Source organism: Canis lupus, chromosome 9, assembly GCF_011100685.1.
Source record: "Canis lupus familiaris isolate Mischka breed German Shepherd chromosome 9, alternate assembly UU_Cfam_GSD_1.0, whole genome shotgun sequence".
Lineage (NCBI taxonomy): Eukaryota > Metazoa > Chordata > Mammalia > Carnivora > Canidae > Canis > Canis lupus.
The window spans coordinates 33679999-33694822 of NC_049230.1; the positions used below are offsets into that span (position 1 = coordinate 33679999).

General features: G+C 36.7%; 2 protein-coding genes and 2 non-coding genes across 5 annotated transcripts in view; all 4 read right to left on the minus strand.

Moving 5' to 3' along the window:
• The window catches only part of SKA2 (spindle and kinetochore associated complex subunit 2), a 36167-nt gene that overhangs the window by 20898 nt on the left and 445 nt on the right, over positions 1 to 14824 (minus strand). The window contains exon 2 of one of the 2 annotated variants that reach the window (XM_038547947.1): positions 13139 to 13310. The exons of the other annotated variant lie outside the window; for it this stretch is intronic. Coding sequence (XP_038403875.1) covers positions 13139 to 13171 — 33 coding nt within the window. The 5' untranslated portion in view covers positions 13172 to 13310. The remainder of the gene's footprint in view (positions 1 to 13138; positions 13311 to 14824) is intronic. 2 annotated transcript variants of the gene reach the window in all.
• MIR454 (microRNA mir-454) lies at positions 1023 to 1092 on the minus strand. Its single transcript, NR_049515.1, has one exon. It is a non-coding gene; the product is annotated as a microRNA mir-454 (primary transcript).
• Positions 7682 to 10135, minus strand: LOC100856231 (oligosaccharyltransferase complex subunit OSTC-like). The gene has a single exon (XM_038547945.1). It carries the CDS (start codon positions 8509 to 8511, stop codon positions 7987 to 7989), a length of 525 nt encoding a protein of 174 aa, XP_038403873.1. The 5' UTR covers positions 8512 to 10135; the 3' UTR covers positions 7682 to 7986.
• MIR301A (microRNA mir-301a) lies at positions 11436 to 11519 on the minus strand. Its single transcript, NR_049441.1, has one exon. It is a non-coding gene; the product is annotated as a microRNA mir-301a (primary transcript).

The window sequence follows — 14824 nt, forward strand, 5'->3', positions numbered from 1 at the left end:
TAGGGATTTAATTTAATGGGTCCAGAGTTTGAGTTTGGAAAGATGAAGAAGTTCTGGAAATGGGTGGTGGTTGTAGTTGTACAACAATGTGAATGTACTTAATACCACTAAACTATAAACTTAAAATGGTAAATTTTGTTAAATATATTTTACCACAATTAAAAATTTTAAAAAACAATGTGAGAAAAACAGCTTGGAAGTAGAATGTAATCCTGTGAAGAACTGAACAGAACATTTCATGATAAATACAAAGGGAAGTTTTTACTTATTAGTGAAGTCAATGGGCTAGGGAATAAGCAGGGGGGAAAAAGATAAAAGGATACAAATGTGATGCTGAAAATTAGAAAAACAAGATTTTCTGCTTTGAACCCTTCATTTTCATATAAACAAAGAAACTAAGTGATTTGCCTCTAGTTCTATTTTCATTACTATGTTTTTTATGCAGTTAGACCAAAGTCTATACACAATATACATGACATTAAAGCCAGTAAGAGTCTCAGAGATGGGGAAGGGGGGCAGTGTTAAGACTTTACCAAAGGTTTTTTTGTTTTTAAGTTTCAAACCTAATATCACAAGTTAGTCCTTTAAAAAATTCCCTCTGAGCATAACCTGGTAATATAGTCCAGAAAAAAGAAAGTAAAAGAACTGAGATATAATATATGGTAGAAGTTCTAGCCCTGGTATCACTAACAAGCTATGTGGCCTTAGGTTAGTCTTCCATCTCTCTGGGTCTCTTCTATTAAATAAAAGAGTTGGAAATCTAAGGTCCCTTCCAACACTAATATTCTTTTATTTCATAATACTAAAAATAAATCCAAGTTTAATTTATCAAAATATTAGAATTTAGAAAAGACGAATTTCCTTCTTCTAAGATATTAAAACTTGACATTTGAGTTTCAGATTTTAATGTTTATAGTTAAGATTTAGCTTCTACTATCTGTTTTCTTCCAAAACAAAGTTGACTGTCATTTCAGTTTCAACTATATAATTTCTGCAACCTGCCCATCGTTCTTCCCAAACACCAAAACCCTATAAGCAATATTGCACTACTCAGAGCTATTTACACAGCAGAGACAATATCGATAGGGTTCTAGGATCTGGTCATAAACAGAAAATTTTTTAGTCACATGGTAGGAAATTTGCTGACCAAATATTATTAGTCTCCAAAATTCATTAGTGGTCTAAGGGAACAAACTAATGCTGATAAACATTATTCACAGCCCTCCTCAGTTATAAATTAGCCTCTTTACGCCTTGTTAACAGTGAGGTTGCTCTTTAATTAACTTTAGCTACCTATCTTATTTTTAGTATTAGAATACTTAAAATTAGTGAAATTGGGGGGCAGAAATGCTGAGGGAGAGGGAGAGAAAGAATCTTAAGCAGGTTCCACGCACAGTGTGGAACCCAACATGGCTCTTGATCTCACAACTCTGAGATCAAGATCTGAGCCAACATTAAGAATCAGATGCTTAACCAGCTGAGTCACCCAGGCACCCCCAAAATTGGTGAATTTTTTAAAACCCAAGACATTCATATTTCAGAAACCAGTTTTCTTCTAAATCAGTAATAAAAATAAATGGAAACTTTTATACCCATCTTATGAGTGATAAATTAAATATGCAATTTAGCTGGGTGAAGTCCATTGAAATCAACATTAAAGCCCCCAAAACAGCCAAATTACATTCTGCCAATTGAACACTCCCCCTCCTTTTTAAGGATTTTATTTATTTATTTGACAGAGAAAGAAAGTGAGAGAGCACAAGCCAGGGGAGAGGCAGAGGGAGAAGCAGACTCCCCACTGAGCAGGGAGCCCAATGCAAGTCTCAATCCCAGGACCCTGGGAACATGACCTGAGCCTAAAGCAGATGCTTAACTGACTTAGCAACCCAGGTGCCCGCCAATTGGACATCACTGGAAACAGACTGGGACTGTAAGGAAGATACTATATAAACAGGAAAAGGGGGATCCCTGGGTGGTGCAGTGGTTTGGCGCCTGCCTTTGGCCCAGGGCGCGATCCTGAAGACCCGGGATCGAATCCCACATCAGGCTCCCGGTGCATGGAGCCTGCTTCTCCCTCTGCCTGAGTCTCTGCCTCTCTCTCTCTCTCTGTGACTATCATAAATAAATAAAAAAATTTAAAAAAAAAAACAGGAAAAGGAATAGTTTAGGTAATAATTTTGAGTTTTAGAATATGCTACATATTTTCAAAACATATACTAGAATTATATAATTAGCTTAACACTTTAAGTAAATGGCAAAAGATATTAAACTCCATTCAAGGGGCACCTAGGTGACTCAGTGGTTGAACATCTGCCTTTGTTTGGCTCAGGGCGTGATCCTGGAGTCCAGGGATTGAGTCTGGCATCAGGCTTCTCGCATAGAGCCTGCTTCTCTGCCTATGTCTCTGCCTCCCTCTGTGGCTCTCATTAATAAATAAATAAAATCTTTTAAAAAATTTTTTAAAATTAAAAAGTTTATAAAAAAATAATAAACTCCACTCAACTATTTGGCAGCAAGGAGAAAAGAACTCCAGACCAATTTAAAACATGAGATGAGAGAAGTTGGTAGAGGTACATTCTAGACTCAGTAATTAGGCTTAGAAATACATTTTCCATAGAAACATCATTCTAAGAGAGAATTAGGCATTTTAATACTTCCAGATCTAGGTTAGCAGTAGTATCAAACAAAGAAACTAGTATTTAATAAACACACTCCTTTCTTTTCATTCCCCTCTCTCCAGTGCAGATTTTAAAACACCTTTATCTCTTTCTCTAAAATAAGTAAATAAATCTTTTTTTTTTTTTAAAGATTTATTAATAGAAACACAGAGAGAGAATGAGAGGCAGAGACAGGCAGAGGGAGAAGCAGGCTCCATGCAGAGAGCCCGACATGGAACTCGATCCAGAGTCTCCAGGATCACACCCTGGGCTGCAGGCGGCGCTAAACTGCTGCGCCACCGGGGCTGCCCTAGTAAATAAATCTTTAAAAAAAAAGTTAAATACATACCTGCAAAAAAATAAAAAATCTACAACATAGGCTTAATACTCATAAAATTGTAGGGTTTTATTTCATTTTGCCTGTCTTCTAATTAAATTACAATGAATATGCATTACATGTATAACTATTTAAAGTACATTTTTTAAGCATAAGTACATTCTATATACTAAGTCACTCTTAAAGATCATTGAGGTTTGGGCACCTGGCTGGCTCAGTCAGCGGGATATGTGTCTTTTGATCTCCGGGCTATAGTTTCAGGACTCATGCTGGTTATAGCGTACTTAAAAATAAAATCTTTATTAAAAAAATTTTTTAAAGATCACTGGGGTTCCCCAATACCTATAGAATTAATTCCAACTCTTAGTATAATTCTTCACAAGATGACATTAACATACTCCCCACCAAGCTTCACATTTTATACCTCAGCCAGTGAATTTCACTGTTCCAAATATGCGAGGCTAATTTTTAAAATCACTGATCTCTGATAGTGCCTAGCAAACAGCACAGTTCAAATACTATATTGTGTAATACAGAGAATATTGTGAAATCGATAATATTTATAATGTGTGTATAAAATACTCATGATAAATCATCTTAAAATTATAAAGTTAGAATATGTCATCAATATGACAACACAAGTACATTCCCAAACTATAGAACACAAATAGTGGACATACTTGAAACAAAAACTTAGTATAAACTTGAGGGAGTACATGTTTGGCAGCAATTCTTACTTATGTATATATACTGAAAAAGAAGTATTAATTTCAAATACTTTCAACCTCTAAATAGCGAATATTCTTTCTTTTTTCTTTTTAAGATTTATTTTAGAGAGAGAGAGAGAGAGAGAGAGCACGAGTGGAAGGAGCAGAGGGAGAGAAAACTCAAGCAAGCTTCAGGCCAAGTAGGGACCCCAACACAGGGTTCAAGCGTAGGACCCTGAGATGGAACCAACAGTTGAATGCTTAACCAACTGTGTGACCCAGGTGCCCCTGGATAGCATAGTCTTAAGGGGCCTCTGATCCCATGGGGGCAAAGGTATACAAATCCCTGCTTACTAGTTAGCAAGCTAATGTATCTCTGTAAATTTTTCTGGTGAGGTGGAGGTCCACTAAGGATCTATGGCACAAAGGAAAAAAAAAAAAAAAGATTAAAAACCATCACTTTAAGAGAAATGTAGCTTCTGTCTTAGTGTCAATGACAAGCTAATGAACATTGGCAAATGAAATGAATGTCTGTACTCCTAGATGGAGCAGGGGGAAAAAAATGGAAAGTACAATAAGTACCAAGAGACAGTCTGATTTTTTTGTCATCCAAAAAAAAAAGTGTGATTGATTTGAAACCCAAATGCTAAGCATATCGCTAGGTACAAAAAAGGCAGACACTGTTATTTATTTATTTATTTATTTATTTATTTATTTATTTATTTATTTATTTATTTATTTATTTATTTTTATTTATTTTTTTATCCTCTAGTGCCAGCCTGCTCTAGTAACACTGAAAGTTTGAAGTGCTGTCATTTACAATTAGGCAGATTGAATGGGGAAAGGAAGAATTTATAAAGTTACACATTTCCTAAGAAAAATAAATTGTTCTATAAAGTTAAATGTATTTTACAATCACTGTCACTACATGAAAATCTTAGTCAAAACTTAGATTTCCTCAATTATAAAATGAGAACAAAAACACTGAATCAAAGAATCAAGGATGGACTTTCTCAAACTTTTAAAATGTTATATATTGAGATAAAATAGAAGTAAAACCTGTTAAAGTCTGAGAATAGATTTTATCAGAGATATTCCTGGGGCCCCTTAGTGGCTCAGTCAGTTAAGCATCTGCCTTCAGCTGGGGTCATGATCCCAAGGTCCCTGAGTGGGCTTCTGCCTCTCTCCCTGCCCCTCTCCCCTACTCATGCTTTTGTGCTCTTTCTCTCTCTCTCTCTCTCAAATAAATAAATAAAATATTTTAAAAATAAGAGGGATTCTTAATATTGAAACTTTGTACTATATATTTATATATTTTTTAAAGATTTTATTTATTCATGAGAGACACAGAGAGAGGCAGAGACACAGGCAGAGGGAAAAGCAGGCTCCATGCGGGGAGCCTGATGCGGGGACTCAATCCGGGGACTCCAGGATCACACCCTCGGCTGAAGGCAGGTGCTAAGCCAGTGAGCCACCTACCTGGGTGTCCCTACTTTGTACTATATTTGCGTAACAAAGGTAAGATATTTTTTGTTTCAAAACCTAAAATTTCCCAATTGACTTTAAATGAATTCAAATGTATGGTCTTTCATGTACTATTATTGAAATTGAAGATGTGTTCATATCAAAATACAGTTCAAGGCAGAAGAAACCTTCCTTCTCCTCACCATCTGGTACATTTTTTTTTTTATTCTTATTCTACTAATATATAATCTTTTACCCAGAAAACTTAATGGTTGTAAAGCTCTGGATAGAAAGAAGACTCAAGGGGATCCCTGGGTGGCGCAGCAGTTTGGCGCCTGCCTTTGGCCCAGGGCGTGATCCTGGAGACCCGGGATCAAATCCCACGTCGGGCTCCCTGTGCATGGAGCCTGCTTCTCCCTCTGCCTCTGTCTCTGCCTCTCTCTCTCTCTCTGTATGACTATCATAAATAAGTAAAAAAATTAAAAAAAAAAAAAAAAGAAAGAAGACTCAAGTGATATATCTAAAAAGAAATGCATTACATTGTTAACAATTCACCTTTTTTTTTTAAGTGACTCCATGCCCAATGTGGGGCTTGAACTCAGGACCTAAGATCAAAAGTCTCATGCTGGGGCAGCCTGGGCCTGATCCTGGAGACCCACCCACTCCCTGCATGGGGCCTGCTTCTCCCTCTGCCTGTGTCTCTGCCTCTCTATATGGGTCTCTCACGAATAAATAAATAAATCTTAAAAAAAAAAAAAAAAAAAAGTTGCATGCTATACTGACTAAGCCAGCCAGGTGCCCCTCAATTCACTTCTTTAAAGAAATGAGGTCCTCAAATTAAGCAGTCTTCTTCCCTCAGTCCCTCACCATGTAATATCCTATATTATTAAAAAACACAAAATTCTACCCAAGTGCTTAAATAGCCCAAGAGAGAATGGTAGGAAATTAAAAGTCAAAGAGGAAAACAGCCACATTTAAGCTAAGAGAGATAACTCAGAATGTCTTTATATATAAAATTTGGGAACAAAATGGTTTTCTCCCAAGCAGTCATGTTCTTCATTCCCTACCAAATGATGTCCTTGAGTCCATGCCTAATATCTCAGATCCTTTTTTCCTTCTGGTATCCATTCTCCTGGCTTTTAAGGACATTTGCTTAACAAATAGCTTACTTTTTTTTAAATTTCTGTAATTTATTTAGAATATGTTATAACAGTTCTTGCTCTACTGTTAAGATATAGAGCAGAAATAGAAATCACACTAAGCAGGTTATGAAAAATTTATAAACAAGACCTATACACTAAAAACTACAAAACACTATTGAAAGGAACTTTAAAAGACCTAACAAATCGGGATCCCTGGGTGGTGCAGCGGTTTGACGCCTGCCTTTGGCCCAGGGCGCGATCCTGGAGACCCGGGATCGAATCCCACGTCGGGCTCCCGGTGCATGGAGCCTGCTTCTCCCTCTGCCTGTGTCTCTGCCTCTCTCTCTCTCACTGTGTGCCTATCATAAAAAAAAAAAAAAAAAAAAAGACCTAACAAATGGAGAGATAACGTTCAAGCATTAGAAAACTCATTATTATTAAACTATCAATTCCCCAAATTATTCTCTAGATTCAACATCAATCCCACCCAAAATCTCAAAAGGCTTTTTTTTTTTTTTTTTGGTAGAAATTGACCAAAACCAAAACCAAAACCTTATTTGGAAATGCAAAATGTTAAAAAAAAAAATAATAAAATAATAAAAAATAAATAAAATTAAAAAATTAAAAAAAATTTAAAAAGGAAATGCAAAATAATTTAAAAGTTTCAGAAAACAAGGGCAAAGTTTGAGGCCTTACACTAGATGATTTCAAGACTTACCATACAAAGACAAACCATAAGAGACTCTTAACTTTAGTAAACAGATTCAGGGTTGCTGGAGGGGATGGATATCCAGTTATCATCCGTAATTGGATGATGGGCATTAAGAAGGGCACTTAGTAAAATGAACACTGAGTGTTATATGCAACTGATGAATCAGTTCTACCTCTGAAGCCAATAATTAAAAAAAAAAAAAAAAAGACTTACTCTAAAGCAACAGCAACCATGACAGTGTATATGACATAATGGAATAAAACTGAGCTCAGGGATCCCCGGGTGGCGCAGCGGTTTGGCGCCTGCCTTTGGCCCAGGGCACGATCCTGGAGACCCGGGATCGAATCCCACATCAGGCTCCCGGTGCATGGAGCCTGCTTCTCCCTCTGCCTGTGTCTCTGCCTCCCTCTCTCTCTCTGTGTGACTATCATAAATAAATAAAAATTTAAAAAAATAAAAAAATAAAAAAAAATAAAACTGAGCTCAAAACTCAGTAGAGCATGCGACTTTTGATCTCAGGGTCCTGATTCAAGCCCCACATGGGGCATGGAGTCACTTAAAAAAAGGGTTAATTGTTAACAATGTAATGCATTTCTTCTTATTTATTTTTATTTATTTTATTTTTTTAAGGGGGCTGTAAGAAATAATCACTTTATTCAATATTATAGTTGTGGAAATGGGAGTATATTTTCTTTAAGAAATGAAAAACTAAGAAGAAAATGCCACTAAACATCATTGGTGTGTCAGTACAGGCCAGCAGGAGAAATACTGTGAGAAGTTTGTCTCTTTGATACCAAGAAGACATTCTAGTTCAAGCTTTAATATGATTCCTATTTCTCACGAGATGCTTCTTTTCTGCTGCTTTACTCTTTTTCCATATTTCACATCAGAGGATTGGTACAGCCTTTAAAACTTCATTAACAGGAGCAAATCCAATATCCACAGATTTCTTGTCAAAAGGCATTTTTTAACCCATCAGGTAGCCCGGCAGTTTCATTCTCATGAATACTCTAGCCATGAAAAAACTCAATAGGACACAGATGAATCCAATGAATAGAAGAAGAAATCTATTGAGTTTTGGAATATTTGGTGCGTTCGATCGGTCCAGGATTATGAAACCTAAACCTCCCATTGTAAACAGGAAGCTGGATGCAAGTCCTTCCATAATATATTGTCCATTTACTCTGGAGGCCAAGAAAGCTACTGGTCTCTGATGTCCATGTTCATCAGTCATAGTACCAACACTTGGAGGTTCAACAATAACATCATAAATTATTCCTCCGGTGATGAGGAAGTAAGACACCACCACCACAGCATACACCGTCATGGCCGACCGCATGTGCACCCAGGGCGGCTTCTTCAGCTTCAGGTTGGGGCATTCGAGCACTAGGAACGCAACGCGGTACAAGATCTCCATGTTGGTGGCGGCAGGGCTGCATTTCTTTTTAGATATATCATTGAGTTTTCTTTCAATCCAGAGCTTTACAACCATTAAGTTTTCTGGGTAAAAGATTATGTATTAGTAGAATAAGAATAAAAAAATGTATCAGATGGTGAGGAGAAGGAAGGGTGTCTGGGTGGCTCGGCTGGTTCTTGATTTCAGGTCAGATCACAATCTCAGGGTTGTCAGCACAGTCTGCTTGAGGTTCTTTCTCCCTCTTTCTCTACCTACCCCTCCCCCCACACACATTTTCATGCTCCCTCTTTCTCTCTTTTTCAAATAAATAAAATCTTTAAACAAACAAACCACCCCATACATACATGTTCAAATGATTTGTTACAAAGGAACTAAGGGGGTATGCCTGGGTGGCTCAGCAGCTGAGTGCCTGCCTTCCGCCCAAGGGCATGATCCTGGAGTCCCAGGATTAAGTCCCACATCTGGCTCCCTGCATGGAGCCTGCTTCTCTGCCTGTGTCTCTGCCTCTCTCTCGGTCTCTCATGAATATATAAATAAAATCTTAAAAGAAGAAAAAAAGGAGTTAAGGGTAATTCAACAGGAAAATGATAGTCTTTTCAACAAATGGTACCAGAAAAAAGGAATATCCATATGCAAAACAAATAAATAAATAAAAAGACTTTCTACCCTCACTTATACCACATACAAAAATTACCTCTAAATGGACAGAGATAGGGCATCTGGGGAGGCTCAGTGCTTGAGCGTCTGCCTTCAGACTCGGGTCATGATCCCAGGGTCCAGTTCCACACTGAGATCCTCATAGGGAGCCACTGCCTATGTCTCTGCCTCTCTCTCTGTGTCTCTCATGAATAAATAAAATCTTTAAATAAATAAATAGAGATATAAATGTAAAAAATAGGGTGTGTGGTGGCTGAGTTGGTTAGATGCCCAACTCTTGGAGTCAGCTCAGGCCAGAATCTTGGGGTCCTGGGATTAAGCTCCATGTTAGGTTCCACACTCAGCAGGGAGTCTTCTTCTCCTGTCCCTCTCCCTCACACTGCTCATCCAATCTCTCTCTAAAATAAATAAATAATTTTTTATAATAAATGTAAAAACTAAAACTATAAACCTTCTAGAAGAAAACCTTTGTGGACCTTGAGTTAGGCAAAGATTTCTGAGATAAAACACAAAAAGCATAATCCATAGCAGAATAGATGTATAAATTAGACTTCATCCAAATTTTTTATGTGAGAGGGCAAATAACAGAAAAAATTAAAAGACTCTTGTAATAGTTAAAAAGACAAACATTTCAATTTAAAAATAGGCAAAAGATTTCAACAGATATTTTACTAAAGAAGATATTCCAACAGCAAATAAGCACATGAAAAGATATTCAATATCATTAACCACTAAAGAAATGCAAATTCAAACTATAAGGAGATATCACTATACAACTATTAGAATAGCTAAAATGAAGTCTGACGTGACTGAGTGACTCTTGATTTTGGCTCAAGTCATGATCTCATGAGTCATGGGATCGAATCCCACATTGGGCTTTATACTTGCTGTGGAGTCTGCTTGGGATTCTCTCTCTCTCCCTCTCCCTCTACGCATCCCACTGGTGCTCAATCTCCCTAAGATAAATTAATTAAAAAAAAAAAAAAAAAAAAGGGATGCCTGGGTTGCTCAACAGTTTGGCGCCTGCCTTCAGCCCAGGGCGTGATCCTGGAGTCCTGGGATCAAGTCCCACATCTAGCTTCCTGTATGGGGCGTGCTTCTCCCTCTGCCTGTGTCTCTGCCTCTCTCTCTCTCTCTTTATGTCTCTCATGAATAAATAGACAAAATCTTAAAAAAAAAAAAAAAAAAGACTGACAATACTAAGATACAGAATGTTGGTAAGAATGTGGAGAAACTGGAACTCTAAATCATAGCTTTGGTAAAGATTTTAGTGATTTTTTATGAGATGAAACACGTATTTTTATCACACTAACCAAGAGAAACAAAAACATTATGTCCAAACAAACAGAATACAATGTTTATAACAACTTTATTCATACTAGGTAAAACCTGGAAACAACCCAAAGTCCATAATCTGGTAAATAGATAGTTTGTAATAGTCTATACCAATGAAATACCACTCAGCAATACAAATGGTCCAACTAGTAATATGCACAACAATGTGGGTGAATCTCAGAAGCCCTGTACTAAGTGCAGGAAGCCAGGCATAAAAAACTGTAAGCCATAAATGAACCCATTTACCTTAACTTCTAGAAATGGCAAAACTAGAGATCAATGACTGTTAGGGAGTTTGGGAAAAGGAGGTTGACTACAAAGGGGTACAGGGGACTTTAGGTGATAGAAATGTTCTATCATTGGTGGTTACATCACTGCCCACATTTGTCAAAATTCATCAAATCGTGCAACTAAAATTGTTGTAATTTTATTTTAAGTAATTGTAAGTTTATTGTATGTAAATTATATCTCAAAACTGATTACAAAAAAAGTAACGGATTCACATTTTATTCTGTTTCATTATTACAAAAAAAGAACTTTAAAACAAACATTCTTAGTTTGAAATTCAAGGATGAACTATATTGTACACAAAATTAACACCAATTAGGATTTGGAGCAATTTATCTTATGAAATATACAGCAGAGATTGTTTTCATTACTTACTAATTCATCTTAAAACGCAAAAAAAACTCAAGATTTGCCAGAATCTATCCAGATCTATTACAGAAAGAAGAAAAATACAACTACTCATTTAAACAAGGCATAACAACTTCAACTATAAAAATTGTTATTTTAATGCATTTCAGCATTAATTACGATAGTGAGTTTTTAACTAGTTAAAAGAAAAAAAAAGGTTTTGTTTTTGTTTTTGTTTTTAAATTAGGACTTCCTAAAACATATACTTTGGGTAATAAAATTATATACTTTTCAGCAACAAGGATTATCATAAATTACTCACAGATACTGAAGAAAGATGTAAAGCAAGAATCAAAATTCTGGTGTGCATTCTGCTTTCAGATGCTTTGACAATACTATTGCACTGCTAGCTGTAAAGTACAGTAGTGCAATAAAGTCAGAGCATTCGTTAGCAGAAATTGGTAGGAAAGGAACACAAAAGCATCTTGCATCAGTTGAAGCTTCAATGTGAAAAGAATTTAAAGAAGGGTTGCCATTTTGGACAGAAGACATCCAAAACCTAAGAACATGTATATCAATGTTAAAAAGAAAGAACTGAACTTAAATATCAAAATAATAGTTTTCTGATGACTAACTTATGATTAATATTCAACAGAAACATAGAGAAAGGAATTTTGTAAATACGTCCTAAGCTTTGGAAGTTATTAACATGGGTATTGTTACTACCTTAAGACTAGTATTAACAAAACCGGTTATAATTACTACTAAGGCAAAGTCGTGGAAACTACGTTTTGCTGAAATGTGTTGTTCAGCTCCCCCATTGAAACTGACTGATTAAGTAAGCATATCAGAGAAAACAAATGAAAAGCAAAATAAGTTTCCTCAATCTCTAAATAATCTATCTTTCTGGAATCTAAACTACAATAAACTAAAAAGCTCTTAACCATCTTATGGCTTCTTACCTCAAAAGTTTACAGACTCCCAGGAAATTAATGTCCTAAATAAGACGCTACCTAAGGGAATACTATGGAAGGGGATTTTAAGATTTCAATTAACCCCTAAAGATCTGAAATATAGGAAGAAATCATCTCTATTTCCTCATATGTACAAAAATCACGGAAGAAATAATAATGGTACAGAGGGAGGTTCTGAGATTTATGAATAAGGTTTTCTTGGATTCAAGCCAACTATCATTATCCTAACCTTTTAACTGGTAAGAAACCATTTAAATGTCAGATATAAACCCAGAAATAGAAATAGTATCACAGTATCCCACTGTACTTTTGTGCACTATCACTAGTGGTACCTTAAAAGAACACTAGGCAAATACCACTTGAACCAGTAAGTGAACGGAAAAAAAGACAACAAAGATTACACTAAAATGAGCTTACTCCTCCCTTAATAATGTTGATTGATGCAAAAATACTCTCCATTACTTTCACTAAACTAAATAGTCTAGTTCAGCTACTTAGATTCAACCCCCTAAAAAATAAACTCAAATTAAGGATAGCTGGAACATGAGTAAGTGACTTGACCTCAAATCCTAGGCCACATAACTCAGGTATTAGAATAGTTCAATTCTACTAGCCAAGGATCAGGTTTTAAAGACAAGTGCTTCAGAGACAAATGTTTAATTTTCTGGACTAGAAGTTAATTCAAACAAGAAAAATATGAAATATTTTAAAAATGAGAACCAGGCTGACTACAAAATTAGAATAAGTACTTTCTTTTCAAAGTTAAATAGTATCCACTCTCTTTCATTTATTAAACTTTTAACATTAGTTCTTCAACAAATCCTTTATTCGAGTAATGTAGAACCAAAACTCAGTGAAGTGTATAGTAAATCATTTCTTTCCAATCTTACAAACTAAACCATAAACCAGTTCATAGATAAGACATTTTAAAGCACATGGCAAATCTGAAGATGAGACATACCATCTTTTACTATCCAGTCAAGAGAAAGCAGTAACAACAAACTATAATAGTTCAAATACATTTTTTAAACTCCGATGATTATGGAAACAAACTAATAACTTTAAGGGGGGGGGGGGGGGGAAGGCTACCATTAGGTTACCTGCAAATAATTTAAGACTTGCTTTCTTCTCATCTCTTAAAAAGAATTTTTAAAACTACCCCATTATTCAAACACCTAAAAGCTTAAGAATCTGGCTATCTTATAATTTTCTAGAACTTTTTTTCAGGATGTACACTCAATCATTTTCTTCTTAAATTAAAATGTGTTCAATCTAAAAAAAAAAAAAAAAAAAGTACCGTGAGAATACTGACTTTCATGCAAAGTCCAAAAAACTCTTAATTGGTACCTCAAAAATAAACAGCCAACTTGAAGGGGGGCGAAAAACTGTAACTGAATTACTACCATTTACCATCTTACAATTAGGCAGAAATATCCATCCAAAGGGAGGAATTCAGAATGGGGAAAGGAGCAAGACACTTAAACATTTATGCCTGTTGACAGAATCAAACTAGGATACTTGACATGTTTTTGGTTCTTTTGTTTCTTTGTTTAAAGACAGTTAATTATAAAAAATAATAATAATAATAACAAAACTTTAAGCTAAAAGTTCATTATTACAGGTTTGGAAAAGGGCAAAAAATTCTTCCTTCTTCACTGCCATCCCCGCCTCCATGCCATCCCCCACAGACTCTCACAAAGAAAATTAAAACTCAAAATTGTTATAATCAACCGAAAGCCTTCAAATCAAATTTATATATGATAGGCACTACAATTCATGAATACATCAGAAGAAAATAACATATATATCAAGCTCTCACATTTTCTAGAGGTGGGAATGGGGGTGAGTGTGATACTCAATTTCTTCCAGGATCACAAGTGTGGAGGTTAAAGTGACCCAAGGTTCAGCCTGGAGAGAACAGCACTGGCCACAAATGATACCTAAGCTGTAATGCCAGGGGGTAGGTAGGGGGGTAGCGGATTACGATGGAGGAGAAAGATTTGGGCTTTTTTTACTTAACTTTGTTATTTTTAACAACAACAAAACAAAACAAAACAAAACAAAAAAACCCCGACAGGTGTTCAATGATGGGCGCGTCCTCCAAATTCCACATTTTAAAGAAAGCCAGCCCAATCCAAACGTAATGCAAGGGGCAAAGGGCTGAAGATAGAACAAGGGGAACTAAGAAGAAAAAAAGCGCGGGCGATCAAGCTGGTAGTCTAAGAATGGGAGGAAGGGAATAAAGAGGACAAGTAACGGAAGGATCCATAGAAGAAAACTAGGACAGCCTTCAGCTTGGCGCCCCCAAGCAGGCCTAGAAGCAGCGGGAGTCCTTTCCAATTATTCGCCTCCGCCCCCTACTTTCATAAATGAATGAAATTCGACAACTCAAAGGTAGGATGCCTTCCATGTCCCAATTCCTCCCATGCTTCAAGAAAGGAGCCTGAGGTTCATTCAGGTCCCCGTCGCTCACATCTCTCCCCCACCCAAGGAATGCCACCTTCAAGCCGAACAGAAATTGGTCTTGGGGCTTCTTTGGCCGCTAGGAAGTTATGCACTCAAGTCTAGAACCTTTCTCAGACTTTCTCAGCCCGCCTTGGAGAACGTGAACCGCTCTGCCCTAATGGGATTTCTCTCCGCCCCCCTCCGTTGATTCCCCACCCCACCCTCCATCCCCCTTCCTCGGAGTGTGAACCTCTCCCCTTCTAGGAGCGCACGGGGATCATTCCAGTCACGTCTTTTTTGGGGGGGAGGGGGGAATGCATAGAACACTGCCTGCACGAGCC